At 50.2% G+C, this 24084-nt stretch overlaps 1 protein-coding gene across 2 annotated transcripts in view; it reads right to left on the bottom strand.

The window, feature by feature from the left end:
- TNR (tenascin R) overlaps positions 1–4707 on the bottom strand; it is a 29982-nt gene extending 25275 nt beyond the window's left edge. For both annotated transcript variants that reach the window (XM_075509199.1, XM_075509198.1), the window contains exons 1-3: positions 4212–4707; positions 1004–1480; positions 283–546 (exon numbers count right to left, since the gene is read on the bottom strand). In XM_075509199.1, coding sequence (XP_075365314.1) covers positions 283–546; positions 1004–1480; positions 4212–4707 — 1237 coding nt within the window. The remainder of the gene's footprint in view (positions 1–282; positions 547–1003; positions 1481–4211) is intronic.
- Positions 4708–24084: the final 19377 nt, after the last annotated feature.

Raw genomic sequence — 24084 nt, forward strand, 5'->3', positions numbered from 1 at the left:
ATTTTGGGCCATATTCTGGTGGCTTCAATCAAACACTGAAAGTTTCTTTGATTGTCAGTCATTCAGGTTTTCATCTAGACTGAGTCTTTGTGCAGACAGTGGACACATTTCCCCCTTTCCTATGTCCCCGTACAGATGTAAATGGGGTTAAAAATATCCCCAATATTTTTTTCTGAAGGCTCAATTTATGCTGCCAGAAGGTTTTTATGGAAAATGTGAGCCAGCTTGAGCATCGCCTCTGGTTATCCAGGTACCAAGTGACAAGTGCAGTAGGATACTTACTGGTCATCACCTTGGAGGTAACAGGGATGCTCAAGACGTCGCTGATGACTGCATAGACGCTGATGTTGTAGGCAATGCCCGGCTCCAGCTCCGTGATGGTGATGCTGCTCCAATCCCCGGGCACCCGCTGCTGGAGCTGGGTGCCCCCCAGCCCCGCCGGCTGGTACGAGACGACGTACTCAGTGGCTGCCCCGGGGCTATCCCATGCCAGCTCAATGGAGCTGTCGCTGATCGCCGTCACTCGCAGGTTTTCGGGAGGAGCCACTGATGGGAAGGGCAGAGGTAAGGAGAACGTCAGGGTGTGCGTGGCTTATCCTCCTGCCCAGCCGTGGGGAAGGGTGTGTGGGTCTGCTGGTGGGACACGGGTACAGGCTTTGGGCTGGGGGTTATGTGCTGTCTGTGGTTGTATTAAATGCTATAGCAAGGCAATGGCTCAGGAGAACCTGACTGCAGCTTCTGTTGCACCACGGGTTTAGCAGCAATGTTGGGACGAACCTCGCTGGCTTTTTGCTCACCTCCCAAACTTTTGCCCGTGGCGTCTCTGGGGACAGGGACAGCAGGGAGGCAGTCAAACTGCGGGGCCTGAGCAGGTCCTATGTGACATGCTCTGCCAGGTATGGGTTTCTCCCAAGCTTCATGGTGCTCCTACGGGGCTCTGGGCACTTTGAAGCCCTTACTCATACTTTAGGGTCTGTATCTACCTGTGCACACCCCCCGCTACCTGCTGAGCAGTCTTGCCCTTCGTAGCCTTCCTCGCAGACGCAGAGACCGTCCCGGCAGACCCCCCGGCCGCTGCAGGCGTTGGGGCAGTGCAGCCACCCGCAGTCCTCCCCGGCGTAGCCCTCCTGGCAGATGCATGTGCCATTGGCGCAGTGGCCCTTCCCTGAGCAGTCGCGGGGGCACCGCAGCTGGGAGCAATCCTCCCCGGCAAAGCCCTCCTCGCAGACACACTCGCCATCCACGCAGAGCCCACGGGAGCCGCAGCCGGCAGGGCAGCGGAGCTGGGAGCAGTCCTCGCCCCCGTAGTCGTTGTCGCAGATGCACTGGCCCTCCAGGCAGACGCCACGGCTGGAGCAGCCCCGGGGGCAGCGGGGCTCGGAGCAGTTGCTGCCTGCCCAACCCTCCATGCACACACAGCTGCACGACTCCAGGCTGAAGTTCCCGTGACCGCTGCACTGCAGGGTGTAATCCAGTTGCCCTGCAAGGATGTGGGACCCAGGGTCAGAGCCCACCGGGTGGGAGGTGGAAAAAGGTCAGCGTTGGCCATGGGTCAGCCTGTTGATGGGCTGTGGGGAAGGGGGGCAAGGTGTGGGGCAAGTAGGGGATGGTCGTCCCTCTGACTGAGCATGCCCAGCTCTGGGGAGCTGGTGGCTTTAGGGCTGGCAGGGGCAGAACTGGTGATATGGGCTCATGGTGGGGAGTGGGTGAGTCCCTAGGAGTTTGTCTGTCCCCTCGGGAGCACTGGCCTCCATGGCTATGGGTGCTGTCAGCCTTGTTGGGGTGCAAGTGCTCCCTTTGGTTTTTCTTCAGGTCAGCACTCAGTCGATGGGAACCTCCCTAGATCTGTTACTGGGAAAAAGCCTTCCCTGGCCAAGCCCTCTGCACCAGCCATGACTGCTGTTGTCTCCTCTCCACCCACTGTTCCTTTTCACAGGTGAGAGGTCCCAGTCTGCTCACTCTGTCTTCTACAAGAAACAGGTATGTACCCAAAGACATCATCTTCATCCTTGTCCTGGTGACCCTGATTAAGACAGAGCCATTGGCTTTGCACAAAGTATCATGGGTTTGGGTGTGCTGGGGTTGTGGGAAAGTGGGGAAAGCACATGGCCACCATGGCCACCACCTCTAATGTCCCCCCTTTACCTGGCAGCCTTGCACAGGATGCTCTGGGACGAGGAGGGATGCAGGGGGACAAAGGCACCAGCCAACGCTCCCCTCTTTTGCCCCTCAATGTGGACCCACAGCTCCAGCTTAGGGTTATGAACTGAGGAAGAACAGAAACCCTTTCTGTGCTTCCTCCAACCCTTGGGAAACCTCTGCACCACAAAGCCACAGGACTTTTTGTCCCCCAACTAAGTTTTCCATCCTAGCTGAGCTACCCGAGCAGCTCTTCCTATGGCGGGTGCAGCAGATGCTCATGTAAAAGGAGTTAATTTACATGCTGTGCCATACAGACCCGTTTGGGTTACTTCGCAGGATGCTTCCCATCTAAACTGCGAATACTGGGAATGGCGATCAGGTTCTCTTCAGAACTCAGCCTCTAGTTAAGTTAACAAAAGAGGAGAGAGGATGCTTGCAAGTGTGCTGGAAGAGAGCAGCTTTCCTTGGGGAAATGCTTCGGGCAGTGGGGTAGGGATCCTGATCTCCTCTGAGGTGCAGTGAATTGAAAGCAACTCCTGTAAAAATAGATGAAATTACTCCAGTTTTAGCTCAGTGCATCTGTGATGGGAGTGGAGACACCACCAACTGATGAATGTTTAATGGGACTGTCTGCGTTATGTTGCAAGTAACCCAAATAGGCCCATCAGAGTTTCAAATTAATTCCTTTAAAACAGGTTTTTCCCATTGCGTTTCCTACATGATTTTAACCCTTGCTTTGCACACACCGGTGGCATGTGTGGGTGTTTTCCGTTTTGCCTTTTTTTAACGCAGCTGATGACTGTCGCATCGGGAGGGGATGCAGGCTGAGCCTGCAGCTGGAAATGCACCGACTTCCACTGGCTGCACGGGAGAGGTCAGCCCAAGCCACCCTGCTGTGTGTGCCGTCCCGGTTTCTCTCTCCCCAACCCACACACCCTTGGTCCAACTCTGTTGACCTGAGTGTGGGTCGCTCCCATTTCATTTTAATGTGTCCTCAACATGGAGGAGTTGGCGTACCACCAGAAAAATCACACTAATAGCTGAAAAACTTAAAAAAAGGCAGCAGGCATTGGGGGGAAAAGGGTTGCTTTTAATTTTTCTTCCTCCCCGTTGTTGTTCTTAGCCTGAAAGGCTGTTTTCCCCTGGAAAGATGCCCTGTGTGCATCTCCTTGCTTGGTGGCTTTTTTCTGCGAGGAGCCCTGGTGTGTTGGGGCCCCGAGCAGGGCTGGGCTGCACGAGGGACGGATGCCCTTCGGGACAGCCCCTCTTACCGACCTCCCCGAGACGTTAAGGAAAACCATCAGTGTGCTAGCTCCCGCGCTGTTGAAATGCAGCCTGTAGCCCAAACCTTTCTTAACCCATCTCATTTCAACTGCATGCTGCTTCCCTGGCTCTGAGGAATGGCCACGGTGAAACGAGGGGCCGTCTTTGATGGGGTAACCCTAATGGGGGCTCTCGGAGAGCTTCACAAACCGCACATACTGTTATTCAGATGAAGTATCCTGTTGATGGTTTTGTGCCTTTGTTATAGGTTTTGTTTGCATCTGTCATGGCAACAGAAGTTATTCCCTGTATTTTTTATTCTTTTTTTTTAAACTCAGCTTTTCATACACATTCACTCCTCCTACAGAGAAGATGAAGGGGTTTATTGCTGGCTCCCACGGTGCTGCCTTCAGCCCAGGGACAGCTTAGGAGAGCAGCAGCTATGTCTCTCCTCCCTGTCCCATGTGCAGTAGCAGATTTCTAACAGCATTGCAAGGACTGCAGGGTTGGGAGATCACCCTTATCAGCGGTAATTTTATCTGTAAACAGGGCTTTAGCTCTGTCTGTTACGGGGTTTCTGCAGCGAGCAGGGCATGGGGACTCAAGTGACCAAACCCCTCCCAGGGATTTTCCTGCCTTGGAGGACCTAAGCTGGGCTTTTCCCTAAAGCCACAGCCACACCATGGGTGAACACAGGTTTTCCTCCATCGCCACTCTGAGTGGCATCACCAGCTTTGTATTTATTTCTCCTGCCTTTAGCTTGAGCCCTCAGTCCCCAACAAGAGCTAACAGGATGGCATTACTACCTGTGGCTGCATTTTCTTGGCAGCAATTGGAGTTGCATTGGTCCCGGAGCATGGAGACCTCCCTCTCCAGCATCTCAATCCTGCTCAGCAGCTCCTGCAGGGATGGGAGGGAGGTGGAACACTTGCAGGCCTGCTTGGGCAAGTTTATCCTGTGGGTGAAGGTGACCTGGCTCTCGCTGTCGGAGGTCTGCTCTGCGTACTCTGCCAGCCGGTCGTCTTCGGAACTCACCTCCTCAGCCGAAGACTTGAACAGGGATGAGCAGCAGCTGTCTAGGGGGATGTTGATGTTGTAGATGTGGTGGAAGACCATGGGCTGCTCTTTGATGGGTGGGCTGCAGTTGGCAAGGCCACCCTCCTCATCCACTGCTGGCCTCTTGGCTGGCTCTGTTGTCACCTCCAGCCGGCACTCGAAAGGTTTGAGGACGGTGCCCAGCAGAAGCAAATTGAAGCTGATGAGCACGTTCCTCAGGACTGGGTTTTCACTGTCAGTCCCCATTTTCCTGGGAGAGGGAAGAGCCTTACAAGCCAGCCTTGGTCAGCCGAGCGCGGGGAGGACCTGGGGACGCAGAAGAAAAAGAGCATGGTTGGTGTTAGCCCTGAAACTGTGCTCAGCTGAGAGAGGCAAGTCCTTCTGGGCAAAGTCATCAAGAGATATGTCGGGCTGACTTGACCCACACACAGTCCTGCTGGCTTTGGTGGAGCCTAAATCAGCCTTGAGTGGAGCCCATGGCTAGTGAGGAGACCCTGCCATAGCCCTTGAACAGTGACAGAGGCAGATTCTTGTTGCTATTATTTTTTTTTTTAAAAGGAAACAGTTAATCTGGTACTAACAAAGCACCAAATACATGTGTTTTCAGGAGAAACACCCCATATGGGATCTACTTTCAGTGCCACATCAGTATGGCATGTAGGGTGCAAAGGGTTAACACATGGGTGATGGTGACGAAGCCCTGTGCTCTCCTTCAGTTGTCTCCTGTGCCCCAGGAGCTGCGCCTGGGGTTGCTAAGCTTCCTCCAATAGCTACAGGAACGGCAGCCTTGATGTTAAACACTTAAATTACACCACGCAGGCTCCAGCTTGTTCAGGTTGATGCTCTGAGCAGACAAATCCCTCCCGTTAAAGTGGCTTCACCCCCTGCCCATGCTCTGGATTACGGGTTAACCTTGCCTTGATTTGGAACAACACAACTTCTTGTTCTGGTATCGATCGTGAGCGCCCAGGTGGTAATCCAGCCTCTGAGGACCACATTTATCTCCAGCCTAAAATCACTGGTGCCAGCCCAGTTGCGCTGGGGATGGATTCACCCCCATTACTCTTGTCAGGACTATTGTGGGCTGACCAATACTTAACACCAGCTGACTTGCCATGAGGAATCACTGCCTGGTCCTTTAGAGGATAGTGCTAATGGGCAGGCGAGGCTGTGTCTGCAATGTCATTGCACCCAAAGATACCATTTGCCTTGTGTTTTCTTTGCAGGAGGTAGTTCACCTGCAGTCCAAGAGGGATTGCTGGAGCATGGCTGCTTGGAGGGCAAGCTGTGCCGTGGTTAGAGGCTCTCAGCTGAGCCCTGGCACTGCTTTGGTGTTGGGACAGCTACTTAAATATTTCCAGCTAATAGCTGCAAATGCTTGATTAGATTTCTTGTAGCATTTTAGGAGGGAATGTAAATTGCCATGTTTGTGGCTCCCTACCTGTGTTGGGCTTGTAGGACTTGGACTGATGAACACTGGCGATGTGCTTTGTGGTTCCTTCTGCACCAGCAGTGCAAAAGATGCAGCAGGCACATTAAATCTGGCCAACAAGCTCTATACAGTGTGGGTAAAAAGGTGCAAAGAGCTGAAGACCTTCTCGCTGCATCACCAGAAACTTTACCAAAGCTCCAAGAAGTTGTGGGTTTTAGGTATTATTGAAAGCCAAGCCAGGACATGGCTCTTGCAGTGTCCAGCCTTAATTCATAATTAACTTTAATAACTCTGTATTTACTACCATTAATAACTCGGTATTCAGACTCTAAGAGGGCTTAGCTATTCATACAGGTTTGAAGACTATGAATAAGCACGTGGGACCATGTGGGTCAAGAAGGACTTAAAACCACCAAGTGCTGGGTGACCCATTTAGATGGGACCTGCCTTGAAGGGCCACTACATGGAGAGGTGCAAATTGCCACATCTGCCAGCTTTTTTTTTTTTTTTCCACATTGCCACGTGCTCCTTCTTTTGGGACACTTGGTGGCAAGAGGAGATAAAACGTCAACCCGGTCTGACCCTAACTGAACACTCATACCAGTTCCTATAAGTGGGAAATGGAGGTGAGAAGGAGTGGTGAGTTGAATTGTTCCAACAAGCTGCTTAAAGCCACATCTCCCAAGCTGCATTTAGTGCAGACCCTGTAAGGTCTGGACTTGGGGTTTTGCAGCTGGTCCATGCTAGGGCATGTGGCCATGGCAGCACGAGGTGCAGGGCGGTGGGAAAGATGTCCTGATGGCTTTTGGTGGATGCTTCCAACCTACCCATGTGGGTTCTTCTCCAAGCCATGGGAGCTGGCCTGGCAGGGTGGGTGTGATACCCCAGCAGTTTGGTTTTTGGGGGGTGGGAGAGGATAGCAGCGTGGTGCTCAGCTGCAATCCACAGCTGAGCTGCGCTCGGGGCTGCTCACCAAGTCTTACTTTGCCAGTATCTGCCACTGCCATAATCTTGAGCAATTGCCCTCCTTTACTTCTAATTACTCTCCTGTTCTGGAGCTCCTCTCTGGCTCCCCAGGGAATGGCTGTGCCTCCCCCCTTCCCCTGCTGCTGAATGAAAATATTTGTTTACTGGTTTCTCTCCTACAATACCACACTACTCCAGAAAATATCACTATTCAGCCGCCTCGCAGCATTTGCAGGGTTATTATCCCATATTACCGCAATGTTTTCACTGCAGTTTTCTTCTCGGCTCCCTGCTAAATGCCTGCTTCTCATGAGCAGGCACCTGGGACTCCTTTGGTAGGCTGTCTTGTTTTCCCTGGTTTTAGGAAAAGCAAGATAAATGGAAATAACTCCGTGGTGGGGTGGTCTCCTCCTTCCCCTTGGCTCCTGTGGTGGCTCTGGCCATGCTCGCAGAAGACAGAAAGAAGGAAGGCACCAGAGATGACAACAGGAGGGAGTGAGAGGGGTGGGATCAATGCTCCATAAGTGGTGATTAGGGGCTGCACTCTCAGACCCTGACCCCCCCAAATCCTCCTCTGCCTTGTGGGCTCTCCAGCAGCTCCTGGGTGGCCCTGGCTGATCCACAGACAGACTTCTTGTCCTGCATAATGGGGCAGCCGTGACGCGGGGAGGCACAGGGACTAATTAGCACCAGCTGCCTTTGATTGACTTGTTGGCATTCGAGGCTAACTATCCGCTCCTTGGCCTCTCGCTTGGCTTTTTTATGTGCGTTCAGAGTGGAAGTAATTGTGGCTGTGAGCCAGCTGTGCCGAGCTGGGCCAGAGCTTCAAAGCAAGCCTTCTTGCAGGATTACAGGAGCAACTTAGACATGGGAAAATGAAATCCTCCCCCTCCCCGCTCTTCGGATCCTCGCTCAACAGAGACGCCAGAGCCTGTTTATGAGGGGTGGGGAGAGAAGGGCTCCAGGTGGATGCAGGGACGAGGGAGCAGGAGATGGGTTGGTGGATAAAGCGGGGCGAGCAGACACGTGGCAGAGATTGCTCGCTAATGACAGAAGGCAGGTTGGGTAGTTAACGAGACTCTAACCCATAGATGGAAAGCCATTCATTTGCAGGTAGAAACCGCCAGGCTCATTGATCTGAATCTCTTTGTTGGTATATTCATCACAGTGGATGCCGATGGGATGCTGTCCAGCTCTCGTTTCTGAGTGGCAAGTCATGGCATCCCCCTCCAGCTACACTCAACACGGTGGCCTTGGGCAGGGGCTGATGCTTCAAGGGTGGTGGTATCCCCATGGCATGATGCTAAGGGACCTTTCTCTCTTTTATTATTATTATAAACAGGATCGTGGAAGGAAAAAAAAGAAGAAAAAGTATTCCTGCCTCGATTGGGTGCTGGGTCAGGCTTAATGCCACCTCTTTGCTGTGAAACAGTGAAAAGTCACCCCGGTTCAGGCTGCCCTGGCTCAAACCAGGCTGAATCCACAGGGTCCTGCAGAGCAGGAGAATGCTCCTTGGTGTCCTCCAACCCACAGCAGACCGTTTGAGCCATAAATCCCTATTAATCCCCGACTTCTTCCTGGAGGCTTTGGCTGACAGTTCTGAAGCCCTGCCAAATTTGTGGATGCATTCCCAGGGTCTGTCATCTCCCTTCCCTATCTGGTCCTGCTTTGTCTCCTGCTCCTCCTGTCAATTATTTGCTTTTTCTTGAAGGACCCCATCACCATGAGCTCAGCTGGGGCGGGTTAACATGGGGATTCGGCTGGCAGTGCTCTGGGGCTGCGTGTACGGCCTGACGGCTCGAGGCTTGTTGACCGGGGGACAGAAGTTGCATTAACATTCCTGCTTTGGGTTCCTTGTCCTCCTGTCCTCCTGGTGCTTCCCAGCCCAGCTAATGCTGCCCATGGGCAGCGACAGAACCATTAGAAACCATTGCCCGAGTGAACAGATCCAGGACTATATATACTTTCCTTCTCCCTGTACAAGGAAAAAGAAGCAAATTTCTGTGATTGTTTCACGTGTAAAATGAGTTGCATTAGGGCAAATTTATCTGGGGTGCTTTTTAGTCTTTTTTTTTAATTTCACCTTCATTGTCACCAAGTTCAGATAAAACGCCAAGCTGGTAGTGTTCCCGGTAGCTTTGGTCCCTCCGTTGCTGGAGGTGGCCTTGGAAAACCTCCTGGCTGGGGCAGCAAAGGCAGCTTTGAGCCCGGCTCTTTCCCGCCATCCAACAGCAATGTCTTCTCCTTCGCTTTCCACCAGGCTGGGGCAATGCCTCTCCATCTGCTCGCACCCAGGACAGGACAGTTGATCTCCAGTTGCTTCTGGCACAGCACAAGCTTGAGGCTGCTGCTTTATTTTACCGGAGTTGGTTTCCCTTGGTTTGCTTTGGTTTGTTTTTTTTTTTCCCCCTTGTGGTTCCCCAGAAACATAGGTGTTTGAGTTAAAGTTCAAATTAAAGTTCAAATTAAAGAGTTATTAGAGTTAATGATGAAGTTTGGCAGGCATTGGGCTCTCAGCTCCAAACCATTTCAACTTTGGGGAGCTGTGAAGGAATCAATCTGCTGCAATTTCTGCGTGGTGCTCAATAAAAAACCACACAATATAAAAGTGAGAAAAATATTTGAGGACTTTTGCCAAACATATACCACAGCAAAGCGCTCTCTTTCCCTCTCGAACAGCCTCTCTCCATCCAGGGCTTGTGTCTTATGGGCCAGCGAAGGAAGAAATAGAAAAACCCTATTAAATCCACAGTGCATCCACCCTAATTATATCTTTTTGGCTATTTTTACATTTTGCTGATGGGCTGTATTTGTGTGAGCAAATGGTGCTGGGAATGCAGAAGGGAACCTGCGTGCTGTGATCCTTGGAGCAGCTGTGCCGGGAAAGTCATTAATGGTCTGGCAGCAGTTTTTTGGGGGGCAGCATCACCCAGAAATGCAGCACCGTGTCCCCCAGCAGCATCTGCACCCCCTTTTTTATTGCTTAGCAACATCAACGTAGCAAATGCAAACTGTGCCCCAGGGGCTGCTGTGGGACAGGCGCAGGGACATCAGATCCGCACAACGGGGATGATGCCAGCAGTTTTATCTCCAGCATTTTGCTGGACATAATTTAATATTTGGATGGTCCAACAACATTTTTATTTTCATGCCAGTTTTGGTGAATTGCTTTGGTTAAAAAATACCCCCAGCGCTGCCTGGAAAGACGCTTGAAAAATTAAAGCACTTCTTCCTCCAGCCAGATATTGTGTATTAAAATGTTTTTAAAATCACTGAAGATGTGAAAATGAAGTGAATGTTTTGTTTTGGGTGAGAAATGTTTTAATCTACCCAGAGCACATAGATATATATGTGTATATATACATATTTATATGCATTTATTGCATTTTCTTTTCCTGAACACCAGACAAACTACAAGCCCTGCTTTTTGGTGCAGATGGCAAACTGGAAAAATCAGGTTTATTTGGAGTTCGGAGTGGGACACATCCTTAATGCCAACCAACAAACCATCAAGAAATGGAGTTTGCTGCCTGTGTCCTCAGCGTGGCAGGGGCAGGCAGATATTAGCTAACACCCAGCGGTCCCCAAGCCATGTCGGGGCTGGTTGATTGGAGCTGTGATGTGTTCCCTGCCGGAGCTCGGCTGGCAGGAGCCCGACTGCTGCGATGGATTTGCTCCCGGCTGCTGCTAATGATGGGAGTGAGCCCAGCGCATGGTGGTGCGTGAAGCAGGCGGGAAGCCTCTGAGCATATTATTGGGATTTTATGTTGAAAAGAGTGTTGGAGGTTTTCTATAAGCCAAAAAAACCCCTGCTGGATGGTTTTCAAGGCTCCCAAAACTGCCCTGGAGATACCCGAGCACTCAGTGCAGATGGTTCCTGTTCCACCTTAAGGCGAAATGGAGCCCCTGCAAGCTTTCCTCCTGCTCACCAGGTTCATAGGGAAGGAAATTCGACTCCATGGTGTCCCTGGTTGGCTTCCCAGCCATACACTTTCCATCCCAAGGTGACCACACAGCTGGGAAAACAAGGTGGACTGAAAGCTCTGAAGCTCAACCCTGGTTTTTTTTAGACCTCCCAAGAGAGGCTGCAGCACTCGCTGGTTTAGAGCAACCCATCACTCCTGTGCATCAGCATTGTTATTGGCTCTACATTGAAATTGCTGCTGGGTGCCACAGTCCTCCAGCCATGGCAGGTGAGGACACGTGCATGGAAGGTGCACCCCTTTTGCTTTGCTTCATGATCCAGCGAGAAACTCTTGTGATTTGCCCATCTCACCAGAAAGCACTTGCGTTGCATCAGGTGCTAACTGAGAATTAGTGGAAATAATTGGGTCGGCTCCTCAGCAGCTTGAAACTGCTGCAAACTTGGCATCATGAGGCTGATTTGCACCAGCAGGACCCTCCTGAGTGGATGTAGAGATGCAGCATGTCCTGCAGACCTGATTCCCTCCTGCGGTTTTCTGGCAGGGGGAAGAGCACCGGCTCCCAGTTATTACTAACCTAATGATGTACAATTTATCTGCTTAAAAAGTTTTTCATCCCCTTAGTTCCCTGGGCTTCATGGCAGAGTGAAGATCCTTGCTATGTGCAGGCAAATGTAGTCCTCTCCCTCATCAACTCCTTCTGCATCCTCTGCCTAATTGCAATCCTTGTCTCCCCTCTAAACCCAGCCTGCTGGGGGCTTTCGGGGGAGTTAAAGGAGATGGAAAGCTTAGAGAAGCGAAGCATCATGTCCCCCATAATGCTGGACCTCAGCCTGAGGTCAGTTAGTTGAAGGCCAGACCCTATGGACTCATGGGGCTGGAACTGAGGACCAACACTGATACCTGCACTGTGCTGGAGAAACCCGACCAAGTCATTTCACGCCGCCACCAAGCAGCCCTCAGAGAGGGAACGATTTTTGCCCCGCTGACTAATTACATATTTAAGGATGAAATACTTTGATGCTTTTACCAGTGTTCCCTAACTATATGTGGAGGAAGAAATCTATAGTTCCCCCAACTGACTGTAAATTCTGCCGGCTTAATAATTCACGCATGCCTCTGTGATTGCAGCCTACGTTATATCTTTCTTTCATTACATATTCTTTTATTGAATTGCCATGGCATATATCAATAGCCTCTAAAAGCTCCCACAGGAAAACAGGCCGTGGCTTACCACAAAGATTTTGGGGGGAATTTCCTTTCATTTTCCTATTAACAGGTAAAGCCTGGATCTGGCGGGTCTGACTTCACGTGGTCTCATTGACCACTGCCTCCCGCCCGCTCCCCTGTGAAGCCCAGGGAGTCACCAGGGTGAGTCTCATTTTTGCTGGCTCTAATCTGAGCCCATTCCAGCATTTTACTGAGCAAATTATGGCATTGACTGTCTTCATTTATATATATTTACAGGCAGCAGCAGGTACGTTATCAGCTCCCCTGTCCAAGCCACTGTTCCTGAACCATATGCCGCGAAAAACGCTTGCTCGGTGCTAAATTAACTCATGTGACCGCTTGCAAAGGTGGGCACCTAGTTTTGCAATGAAAGCCGAGGTGGATGCCTAGCTTCGTAATGAAAGCCGTTAGCAGTGGCCTTGGGCAGCGGCCCGGATGCTGCCTGTACCTCTTTGCTGCAACCGGCCCCAGTGCGCGGTGGGCAATGCTGAGATGCGGGTGCAGGCTGTGAGCCCATGGTGCAGCACGTCATGGCTCATGGTTAGACGCTTTCCTCTGGCCTCTAACAACAATATAAAGACCCATGGTGTCCAGTATCCTCCAGGAGGGTGACCTGCTCCCTTCTGAGTCCATACATGACACCCTGGTCCCGTGGTGCCTGAACTCCCAGCTCCTAATGGGAGTCACTGGCTGCTAAGACTGAGCTCTTCCATACCTACTTATGAGGCTGGATGTGTGATTTGAGTTGTGGCAGGTGAGTATTTGGTAGCCTGTCCCTCCGAGTGCTAATATTTGATGTCGGTTGGAGATAGCCTCGGCTGCCCCGCTGCTTGGACAACCCCATCCCTTGGGACCCCATGAAAGGGTATCATGTCCAGCGCTTCACACCATATATTTATTCACACTCAATTACAAAATAAATCCCCTCTCAGTGGGCCTGTATGTTGCAGAAGGGTTTATTTTATCCTTAGGCAGCACGTCTGGGCGTTAAAACAGTTTTACCAGGGAGAGCCTGGGGGCAGAGGCTGGGACGGCTCCTGCTGCTCTCCCCTGAGTTGCAGTTTGCCCGTAACGATGCTTCTGGGGACATCGCTCCTGCCCCATGCCTGGAGAGAGATTCAATTTCTAAAGAAAGATTTTGGGACAGGGACAGGCCTTTCTGAGGTGCTACCCTTCAGTGCCAAAGCTGTGCGCCCCGTTTCTGAGCCTCATGTGACAGGTACGCTTCCCCCCGCCCCGCCCCTCGGGTTGGGATGCCACCTGAGGAAACGTGCTGGGATTGAGTGCCCTCACCTCCTGTGGTGAATGATTCCTTCTGGATATATATCCTTGAGTGAGCCCTCACCCCTCCACACACCCCCCCCCCCCCGGATGAGCGATTGTATCTTCTGGGTACCCACGAGAGAGAGAGTTTCCCCCTTTGTGAGTGAGCGTGCGTGCACGCTTTGGCTCATCGTTCCTCTGTGTGTATTGCTGTGTAGTAACCATACCTCGACTGACACCTCGAACCTGTTACGTGTTAAATGTTATCGGAGTGTTGATTGATTTCGGTTTACCCGTGTTTCTCATTGCTTTCTGTTGTGTGGTTTTGGCTGTTTCGTGAAATAAAGTTGTTTGGGCTTGTCCCTCGTTTGAGTTAGTTTCAGTGTACCTTCGTGACACCCCACAACATCTGCTCTGCCTGCCCCGCTGGCTCCCGGAGCTCCGCTGGAGATGCTCAGAAGACATAAAGGAGGAATTAACCATAATTACAGAGCATCACAGGGCATAAACACCCTCTAAATCCTCTTTAATTACGTGGGAGCACTTAATTACATGGCAACTGGAATGTAAGCGCAAAAATAAATATGATTTCATTTTTATCTTCAGCAGGGGCACCGGTAATTAATTTTGGAGGGTAATGTAGAACCCAGCTGAACACAGGCATGATGTGGACCCCGCATGCACAGTGCTGCAGAGGTGCTGCCACCCAGGACAGTCAAACCTCCCTTCTCCCTCTCCAACTGCCATGGCTTTGCCATCCTTTCCCATTCCCCACTTGGCAGCATCCCTCTTTTCTGTCCGTCCATGCACAGGCAGAGACTTGCAGATGTCAGGGTAAGGCAGGACCAAGTGGTGGGGTACCCACTCATCCTCCAGCATGGAGAATGGAGAACACCAAGCATGAGAGCTTCCATGGCTAATTCATCCCACCTAAATTACACTGCGAACCCACAGCCCATAACCAGTGGGATTTGGATCACTCTCGGCCACAGGCACAAGTTTTTCTTTCCCTGTTTGCTCCCAGCACACAGCTTGGGTGCCGGCAGCAAGTCCTTGTGCTTGTATAGCTGCTGCTTAGCTGTCATGTTGTATTAGAGTCTACGAGTCAACCCGGACCTCCTCAGGGCTTAGCCGACGCAGATGCAAACAACCCAGCTTGGGATGCTCCATCGCCAAAACGCTGCCACCCATTACCCCCAGTGCAGATGGAGTGTACAGCTTGATGAAGACGAAGGAGCGTGCGACAAAATGCAAAGTCACATTGAAGAAATTGGATGCGCCACGACCTCCATTGCCCCATATAATCACCACATGCTGCCAGCACGACCGTGAAATGGATAACAGTGCTGCAGACCAGGAAAGGAAAATCCCTGCTATTATCACAGCTTTCTTTAACCATAATTAGGGAGTTGTGGCGTTTTCCCCTGGGAAACCTGAGCTGGAGCACCCAGGAGCTCAGTTTGCTTCGGTCTTGAAGCCTTAGAAGCAAACCCACCTCTTGAAGCCAAATGAGCACATTTTTTTAAACTTGCTTTTCAGTTTGCCTAGTCATTTATACCCTAACTCGAAGTTGGGGGAATGGAAAAGAAATGCTCATCTGATGTGTTTTTGCAGTCATTTTCCTCCCGTATGTGTATTTTTACACCGCAGAGATGAAGCAGAGCTGATGTGATCGTGAGGTCATACATGCTGTGGCTTTTCCCCACTTGCTTTATAACCCCCGTACTGGAAAAATTCAGATATTTCTCCCTTTTTAATATATTGCTCAAACTAAACCATGCATTGCGGCTGATTTACATGCGTATGCAACCTGGCAGGTAGCAGCAGGGATCGTGCTGTTTGAACCCTCCAACAATTGGTATTTTCTACTTGCCTTCCCATTGTAATTTCCCCTGAATATTCAGAGCAGTAGCAGATACTTGTGCAATAGATCTGGGTCTGAAGCAAAGCTGTCACGGTGGAGCTGGCTGTTGCTAGAGGGTGGTTTTGCTTGGGCAAAGCTTGTCCCAGGTCCCTTTTGGGGACCTGCAGGGTCTCCTTGGGAGGGGATAGCCTTGCGGCAGCCACCACAAGGAGGCTGCAAATGTTTTCTATCATCTCCCATCAAAAAGACAGCCGAGGAGAGCACGAGCAAGCCAGAGCAGAGAAATGAATTGTAGTCCTGCTGCAGAGACTTCATTTGATAAATAATGTATATAGGATTTGCAGTAATCACTGCTTTTTTCTGACCTAGGCAGCCAGGCTGGGTTTGACACATCCTGGACGTATTCCTCCTCCCAGGTAGTGAACAGGATGACAGGTGCCTGCTTGTGTGGTGGGGAAGGCAGGGCAGGCAGTGACAGGCTCTGTTGTGTCAGATAGGTTAATCTGGGGCTTTTCTCACTTCCGACTTCTGCGTGTGTGTGTATGGAGAGGAGGTGGTGCTTCCAGGCACTGCAGGAGCAAAGAGATGCTCTGGTGACACAGCGTTTAGGAAAACTCCTGAGGTTAATGCGTGCCACAGACATACGGCCGAGAGAAGATGTATAGCCCTGGGTGGGCAGGTGGGTACCAGCTGCCCTGATACCAGGATGCTGCACCCTGCCTGTCAGCCCCAGTCCAGCCCAATGCTGGAGATGTGGCTTCCCCACCCTAGGATCACCTCCCTCCTCCCTTCCCTGGTAAGGGGGGATCCTCCTCTGAAATCTCTTTTTTGGCTTCAAGCATGCTTTCCAAGGAGCATGTGGCATCGCCCATGGATGGGCTCCCCCAGGAAAGATGGGACCTTGGAGACGACCAGCTAAATCACCCCTGGTTTATCCCTGCACAGCACTGGGAGCAAGGATTTCCCTTTGTGATCCCGTGCTGCTGTTACAACAGCGTGAAGCGAGGCTGTCGCATCGCCTCACCTCCCAGATTTGCCATTCCTTTGACCCTAACAGCCATCGCAGTGCAGCATCCCAACCCATCACCCAGACTTCTGGGTCTGAGGAGCTGGCTCGGCACCTGCACAGATCCCCCAGTGCCACGGGAAGTATATAAAATGGCTTTAATCAAGGCACGCCAGAGATAATGCTCTTCAATAATTTTTATGGCAGGCTTTGAACATTTCTATTGGAGAGGTTTGGTTAAAAATAGATTTGCTTCTGTTGGACTTTGGAGGAAGACCTGGGCTACGACATTAATGAAGGTGAGTGGGAAAACCCCTATCTCTACCCATTTTACATCCCTGTGGAAGAACTGGAAATAGCCTCGGTGCTTTTATTGCAGGGAAAAACAAGATCCTTGGGAAGGGAAAATAGCTGTCGTCAATGTGGGCTTGCACCAGCTGAAGATCTGAGTGGATATAAGGAGTGGATATAAATGCATAACATAATTTCATTGAGCCTGGAGCTGGTGCAGGGCGCAGGAGCTTGGAAGCAAGCCCGCTGCTTTGTGATGTTTTTTAAGCTAGAGCTTGGTTTTGCTCACTTTAGTTCTCCCACTAGTATTGTAAGTGTTGAGGTTAGACAGTTCACAAATGAGCACTTAAAATCAATTTTAAGGCTGTTTTTTTATGCTGAAGAGCTGCATAGAGATGTAAGACTCAGGATGAAGGAGACCTCTTCAATCCTGTGACAGAGAGTGATGTGATATAACCCCTTTCATGAACAGGTCAAAATTCATCTTTGCGTTGACTCCCACGGTCCCCAGTGTCCCAGAAGGCTGGCTCAGCACCTTGTATTTCTGAGACTCTTATAATTTCTAAGCCAAAATTAACCACAGTCAGTTGAAACACACTTTCTTGCCTGCCTTTGCTGCCCTCCTTCACTTCTCATCAAACAGATAGATAAATAATGATAAATAACACGTTGTGGCCATCCGAGTAGGGCTTGCTGAACCGAGAAATGAGATCGCTTGGGCAGCAATTGCGGCACTGTGAGAAGACGGGAAATAGCCAAAAATATTTGCAGAGTCGGAGCACAGTAATTTGAAAGCGAGGGATTGTTGGCTGCATCCTATTCCTGCAGAAAGTGAGGAGCAAATGTCCCTTGATGCCTGCTGAGAGCAGGACAGCCCCATCAAATGAGGCAAACTCAACCTGCTAATTGAGATGGACGTGGACTGGTTTTCACACACCTTAGAGCAAATAGCACAGTGTTCAGAGAGATGTCTTGGTATATGCACCCGGTCACTCCCTGGCTTTTCCCACCCACCACCAGCCTGTAATGGGCCATGCAATGAGGGCTATACAATTGCAATTTTCCCTTCAAAATCAGAAGCGTTAGGCACTGTGGTGCCTCTGCTACCTGTAACGCTGAGCTGTGACTGCTGAGCAGGGCAGGGAGGATGGCACTGCAGAGGATGGGGCTGTTTTGCTGGGTCTGGAAGCTGGGCGTCCCTGGAAAACTGCTGGTGAGGCCACCAGCTGGGAAGGCTTGAGATCCATCATGGTAGGACTGTTCGGACCTCTGTGGTTCTGCTGAAGTTCAAAGTGTTGCAGCAGGAGAAAGACTCCGGGGTTGAAGCCTCCGGGAGATTTGTGCAAGAAGCTCTGCATGGGAAAATGAGTGGGAAACAGCAGAAGAAACTCTGTTCACCTTAACTGGCAAGGTAGGATCCCACCTGGGAACAGCCTTGGATGGTTCCTTGCTGCAAGGGACAGATCCACTGGCATTTCAGAGCGGTCCTCCTTGAGAGGGGGACAATGACAAGGTAACATCCCAACACTTGCACATGCGTATGATGTCTCCAGTTGGGTCTTGCACTGGGTTAGGGGATCCTCCTGAAGGAGGTCACCATGAGGCTTTCAAGCAGGCTTATATTCTGGCACAGTTATTTCCATTTTGGAACAATTGTTTTACCTTTTGGGATATAATTCATTCATTTGGGGTGGCTGAGTGGGTAGGGTGGGCAGCAGCAGTCAGGCATTTAATCCCCACCCTGACCCTGGCTGTGCTGTTTCACCTGGATACCTCTTGCTGCTGCCACTGCGGCTTATGTCCTTTGAAAAATGGGGATGATATAGGGCTATCTCCCTATGAAATGCTGAGATGACAGCCTAATGAATAGTGCCAGGAGCTGGTGGAAATTCACTCCTGTGCAGAGCTGCCAATCTAATTTTCTACTCTAGATAGATATTTAATAACCCAAAGTCCTCTTAGTCTGGTGGGATTACCTACAGAGCACTTTTCTTCCACAAAGTCCAAAATACTCTACTAAAATGCATGTGAGAAATGAAACCAGAAAGCCTTGTAACAGACCCCTCAGACACGTGCTTAGCTGGGCAGGTGACAGAGACAACTCCACTGCCAAAACTATGGAAAAAGATTAATTTTACAATCTGGTCTGAAATTTGGGTGGTTCCTTTTCCTATCCTGGCTGGCGTTGCCCACCTCTAATGTGGTGTTTGGCTGGTGTCTAGGACATAAAACTGAGCTGTGATGTCTCTGATACCTCATCTTCTTTTATAAGTGAAGTAAGTAGAAAAGAATGTTCTTTTAATGCAAAGCTTGGCTGGAAGATCAATAGCAGCTCCACATGTATTTTTGTCTAATATTTGGTTTTGTAGGGCTTTGGGAAAAAAAAATGTTGCTTTTCATGCAGCACATGGACACGATGAGCTCTGCTGCCAGGTTCTGGGCTTTTATCACGAATTGCCTCCCCAGCCTGAGCCACTGGAGCCAAAACCATGTGGCCAGGGGCAGACAGCAAGCCAGGACTGCCCATACATATCTCAGACTTTCTCCTGCCCAAATAGATGGCCACCCTAAAGCCAGGGCACAGTTGGTGTTTAGCCTATGGTGTCCTGGTGTGCCTTGCAGAGGGGCTTTCACTCATTACTGCTTGTACAGTGCCTGCAAGATGTTCTGATGGAAGGTTTTCTGATTGCAAGTCATTATAATCATTCTCATACATGATTACATTTCCTGGCAGGGGATCTAGTCTGCTAGATACGCGCCTGCCTTGGCTGGTCTGGGGAAACCAAAGAAATGCCAAGCATTGCTAATAGTTATTTTGAAATTCCATCTTCTTCACCCTGTGTTTCTCCTTTCTAAAGCTGCTGCAGCTCTCACAGATGAGATGGCTAATTGCAAGGGGTGGTACCAGCCATAAGTAATTAGACTGGCTGATCAACTCCTTTAAGTCCATGTGGCTCTGCTGATTTCTGTGCTCATTTATGTCAGCTGAGATCAGGTCAGGAGCAAAGCATCTTTGGTAAAGGCAGGGGCTGGGAGGTTTTGTGGTGTTTGGAGGACTATGAGTGTCTGTGCTTGGTGATGCTCTGGACAGATAGGAGATGTGGGTAAGAGGGAGAAGAAAGGGAGCTGACTTTTGTTGTAAGGACTGAGCATCCTAGGTTTGGTTGGGTGCCTGTGGGAATGTTGCGTTTTCCTACTGTACAGAAGAAATGCCAGAGGACCTTGGAGTGACACTTCTGTCTTGTTCCAGTATATGCATTAGCATGCTGCTGCTCTGCTATCTGATGGCCTCTGAGCAGTGTGAACGTTGCCTTGCTGGGAGCCTTGGACGAGGAAACTCATTGACCTGCTGTGTCCTTTACTCTGGAGTTCAGGTGCGCTTGTTGTGTTTGGTTTCTGCTGTGCCTCTTTCTCTACAATGCTGTGTCCTATGTTGTCTTCTGTATCTCATGGGGTTTTTTAATATATATAAATATAGAAAGCTTACATATATATACAAAGATATGTGTATGTGCTCCATTTTTTGATGTGTGGTGGACACCTGTTGTTCTAAGCAAAGCTGGGATGCTAAAAGGGCATAGCCGTTAATCTTAAGGAAAGACATGTGTCTGGAGGCGATTCAAGTATTTTCTTTAAATCTTCACACCCTGAGAAGGATGACATTTAAAAACAAACATCTGATCTTAAGTTCCTCAGAGCTGGCTGTCAAGCACCGATGGAAGAAGATAGGGTGGGAAGGTCTCATCACTTCACCTGTCTCCCCATCCCACGTCTCCTGTCGGTGGTTTCAAGGGGAGCTTGGTTTGTGCCAGGACTTCATTGTGTACCCAGCTGATGCTCTGTTTCTGAGCTGCTTTTGTATCTCCTCTGTGCTGCTCCTGCAGCTCTGAGTGTGTCAGTGCCTCTCGCAGGCTTTTCTGCTCCTCATGAGTGACCTGAGAGTCTTCCCATCCCCCTAAACATGGGTGCTTTGGAGCATACAGACTTTGACATGATCTAAACAAAATTTAGAGGAACAGTTGAACGCAGTAAGATGCTCTTTGTTTGCCAAAGCCAGGGGGCACAACTTTTTTTTTTTTTAAGAAAAATCAAAGATTTGTTTTGGTTTTGAGAATTTGCAGGTAAATCAGTGATTTCCAAAGTCACTAGAGTGCACAGTCCTGAGCTGGCACAACTGCAGCCAGGGTTATCCAGTGGATGTGAGGTTTTTATAATGGTTTTCTGAGGGTTTTATTTATTTTTAGAGAAAGCTGCTCTGTTATGTGTTTGCTGGGTTTGAGTGAAAACTCCTCCCATAACAGCTGGCCAGACAGTGAAGGTGGGAGCCAGCTGGGGGGGGAACCTCTAAAAAGCATCTCAGGATGCAGTGCAACCGTGGGGACGGGTGTCCTACAGGCAGTGGGGAATCAGGCAGTGCTCTGCATCCGATGCTGCCCCACTCCCAGTGCAACAGGGCTGTCTCCAGCTGGGGTTGCTGGAGACACTGGAAACCTCTGCCCTGAGCAAATTAGGCAAACATAATCCATGTGCCCTAGGGCTGCTTCTGAGTGCTTTGCCTGGATGATTGCCCTGGGAAGCACTGAGTGTGGCCATTAGTGCTGGAAGAGAGGTCTCATTCCATCTAGACACAGTGCGTGTGGATGGGGAAAAGCTGGTGGACACCCAGACAGGGAACTTCCCCCCGCCCCAAGCTGCAACGCTCACTTTCCCTGAGTTAACTTAAAATCACGTCAGCAACACAACAAACTCTGTTTTCCCTTGCTGGATATCATGTTTTGCATTTTCACTGCACTTAAACCACAGGATAATGCTTCTGTACGTGATTATAAACCTGATAGAGTTCTCACTGAAGTACCTGCCTTCCTGAGGAGCTCAAGTAATATTTTTCAAAAAGCACCTCAGTGACCTTTGAATTCCTGTGGAGCACTCAAGTACACACGACCTGAGGCTTTGGTGTTATGAATCCAATTCTGAAAAAGCCTAGAAATTGATTTATGGCTGTGTGAGATGCACACAGGCTTTGGAGACATGGGAGAGATGATGACTTGTTACCTGACCCTGGAAATGCTTCAGTGTTGGACCATCACCATAGGTGCACCCATGGTAGGTCCATCCATCCTGCGGCAGACCCGCTTGTGCACTGAGCACTCACTGAGCACTTTCCACCAGAAGAAAATGTGAATTCATGTTGAGCTGGGTTTAAAAAGAAGTGTCTTCACCAGTTTGGGAAGCCTGAAATACTTAAGTAAGAAGTGCTGATACTGATGGGATCTGTTCATCCAATGCTTATCCAGTGGCTCCGCTGTGCTCACACACCTCCAGCTGTCTGCTTCAGGTCTGTAGTTATGTTCTTGTTAGCATGGGGGTTTTTTTGGGGGGATAGGTGATGGAAACATGCCTGCATTTCATGTCAGCCTTCCTTGGCATGTTAACAAATACTTTTTTTTTATTTGCTGTGACAGCAGGAGCTTAAATCAAGTCTTAAATATCTGTAAAAGTGTATTGGTTGTGGAAGTCCCTGCTTCCTGGGGCTGGGAGGCAGTACTGTGGCTGCTGGAAGGGACCATCTGATACTGCAAAATCCACAGAAAATGGGACTGGGACAAGGTAAGATGGTAAGGGAGCAAATCTGCTCGTGAGCATCAGGTCTGCGAGCTTTGTCAAGGGCAGCGGAGCATCCTGCAGGCGCTGCTTAGCTCCTGGCTTCGGTCTGGGTCTGGCTGCTGGAGTAATGTGTTGGTTGGCGAAGGCAAACTGGGGCATATCAAGACAGCTCGCAAACCTGTATGAAGTTAACTTTCTATGGTTGTAGTTGGAAAATGGCCCTGAAGCCTGAATATTTCTTTTTAAGGAAATCTCTCAAGCCGTGTTTCAGGATAACTTGTTTTCCAAGTAACCTTATGCTGTCTAAGGGGAGGGAGGAGAAACTGCTGCAAAGCCAGGTTTTTGGTGGGTCTCGGTGTCCTGCTGCCAAACCTGGCTGGAGGGCTGATGCTAAGAAAGCAGAGCAACCTTTGCAGAGAGCCAGATGCTGCCCGTGAGCTGAGCTTGCCAGGGGAGGGTAAATTACCCAAATATACTGCTCCAGAGAGAGTGGCCAAGCCTGTGAAGGAGGCAGCAAGTGACACGAAAGCTGAGGGCTGCAGGGGTGTGGGTGAGGATTTACAGCATGGCAATTGCAGCGCTATGCACTGGTTACCTGGGACTTAGCATGGCCTCTTGGATGCGTCCTTTGCTTAATTTTTTTTTTTTTCCCCCCTAAAAAGCAGGGTAGGAGACAGCATCATGGGCAGCTCTCTGTCTGCTGTGGGAGGCAGCTGATGTTGCTGCATGCCCAGTGTGTTCAATCCAGAGCTGCATTCCCAACTTCCTGGACTTTGGGACTGAGGGGAGAAGAGATAGCTGCATCCTCCGGGAGGCTCTGGGACATGGTTGGGGCTGAGAATATTTATATATTTTTTTTTTCTTTTCTTTCTAATTTTATTTTTAGACCCAACCCTGATGGTGCAACATCAGAGCTGCTGCCGCTTGCCTGAAGACTGACTCAGACTGGGCTGATGCCCAGGTGAAACAACTCATGAATCCAAGGCTGTGCTGTCCTGGTGTTTGTCTGCTGTGGGAGATGTCATGGTCCTGGGCTCAAAAGCAGTGTTTGGAGAAGACGCCTTCTTCCCCCAGTTGCACATAAGGTACATCCTGGCAGTGACGGGCACCCTGCAGCCCCTGCATTTCACTGGTGCTTTGCACCATTCAGGTGGGCAAAATCATGTTCCCTGAAGGCAGAGGTGGCCAAGGGCAGTAAGGATGCACTGACTGCACCAAAACCAGCTTCTGTGGTGTCTCCGTCCTGCTCATGCCAGCTGTGGGCAGGGTGCTGGTGCAGCAGCACCACTGCTTGGTGCTGCAGGCTGGTCATGGTGCTGCTGGGAGGGTGTCAAGTCCCCAGGACCTGGCCGTGACATCTATTTTATGCTCTTAAATGAGGACGCTGCAAAGGAACATCGCTTGGAGGGGGGGTGGGGTGGGTGGGGTGTGACTGGTGTGCGTGTGCTCTGCTTTAATCCCACTGAGCAGCTTCAAGCAAGAGATGTCAAACCCAGTAGCCAAGTGTCCCCCACCACATGTGCCACCATGCCACCCTCCATGAGGGGACCTGTGATGTTGCAGAACCTGGATGAGGCAGCCCCATCTCTGCAGGACTCCTCCTTTGGATCAGAGGACCCCCTTTCTCCTCCTCTTCCTCCAAGCACTTCACCCCAGCTCTCCCAGGCAGATCCTGTATCTCTGAATGGCCCAAGAGTTCACAAGAAATCAAACTTCAACATTTTGGACATGTAGATGAAGTGAAAACTTATGTCCTGGGGGAGGACTGAACACACACAGACTGTGCAATGCCTATCATGGAAACTCTACGGTGGTTGAGTGTACCTCCTCTGGGTTGAAAAGAGCAAATCTTTAATTTCTATGACACCAGCAACAAATCGGTGGGGAGGCAACATCATCACTGATGGCTTTGGCACAGTTGTCCCTGAAGGTGAGGGGAAAGAAGCACCAGGGCTTGCAACAGCCTGTTCCTGTAGGAGATGGTTTGACTCCCAACTACTACATGGATGCCAAACTATTTTTTGCCAACTGCTTATGACCTTTT

This window comes from Mycteria americana, chromosome 7 (assembly GCF_035582795.1).
Source record: "Mycteria americana isolate JAX WOST 10 ecotype Jacksonville Zoo and Gardens chromosome 7, USCA_MyAme_1.0, whole genome shotgun sequence".
Classification (NCBI taxonomy): Eukaryota; Metazoa; Chordata; class Aves; order Ciconiiformes; family Ciconiidae; genus Mycteria; species Mycteria americana.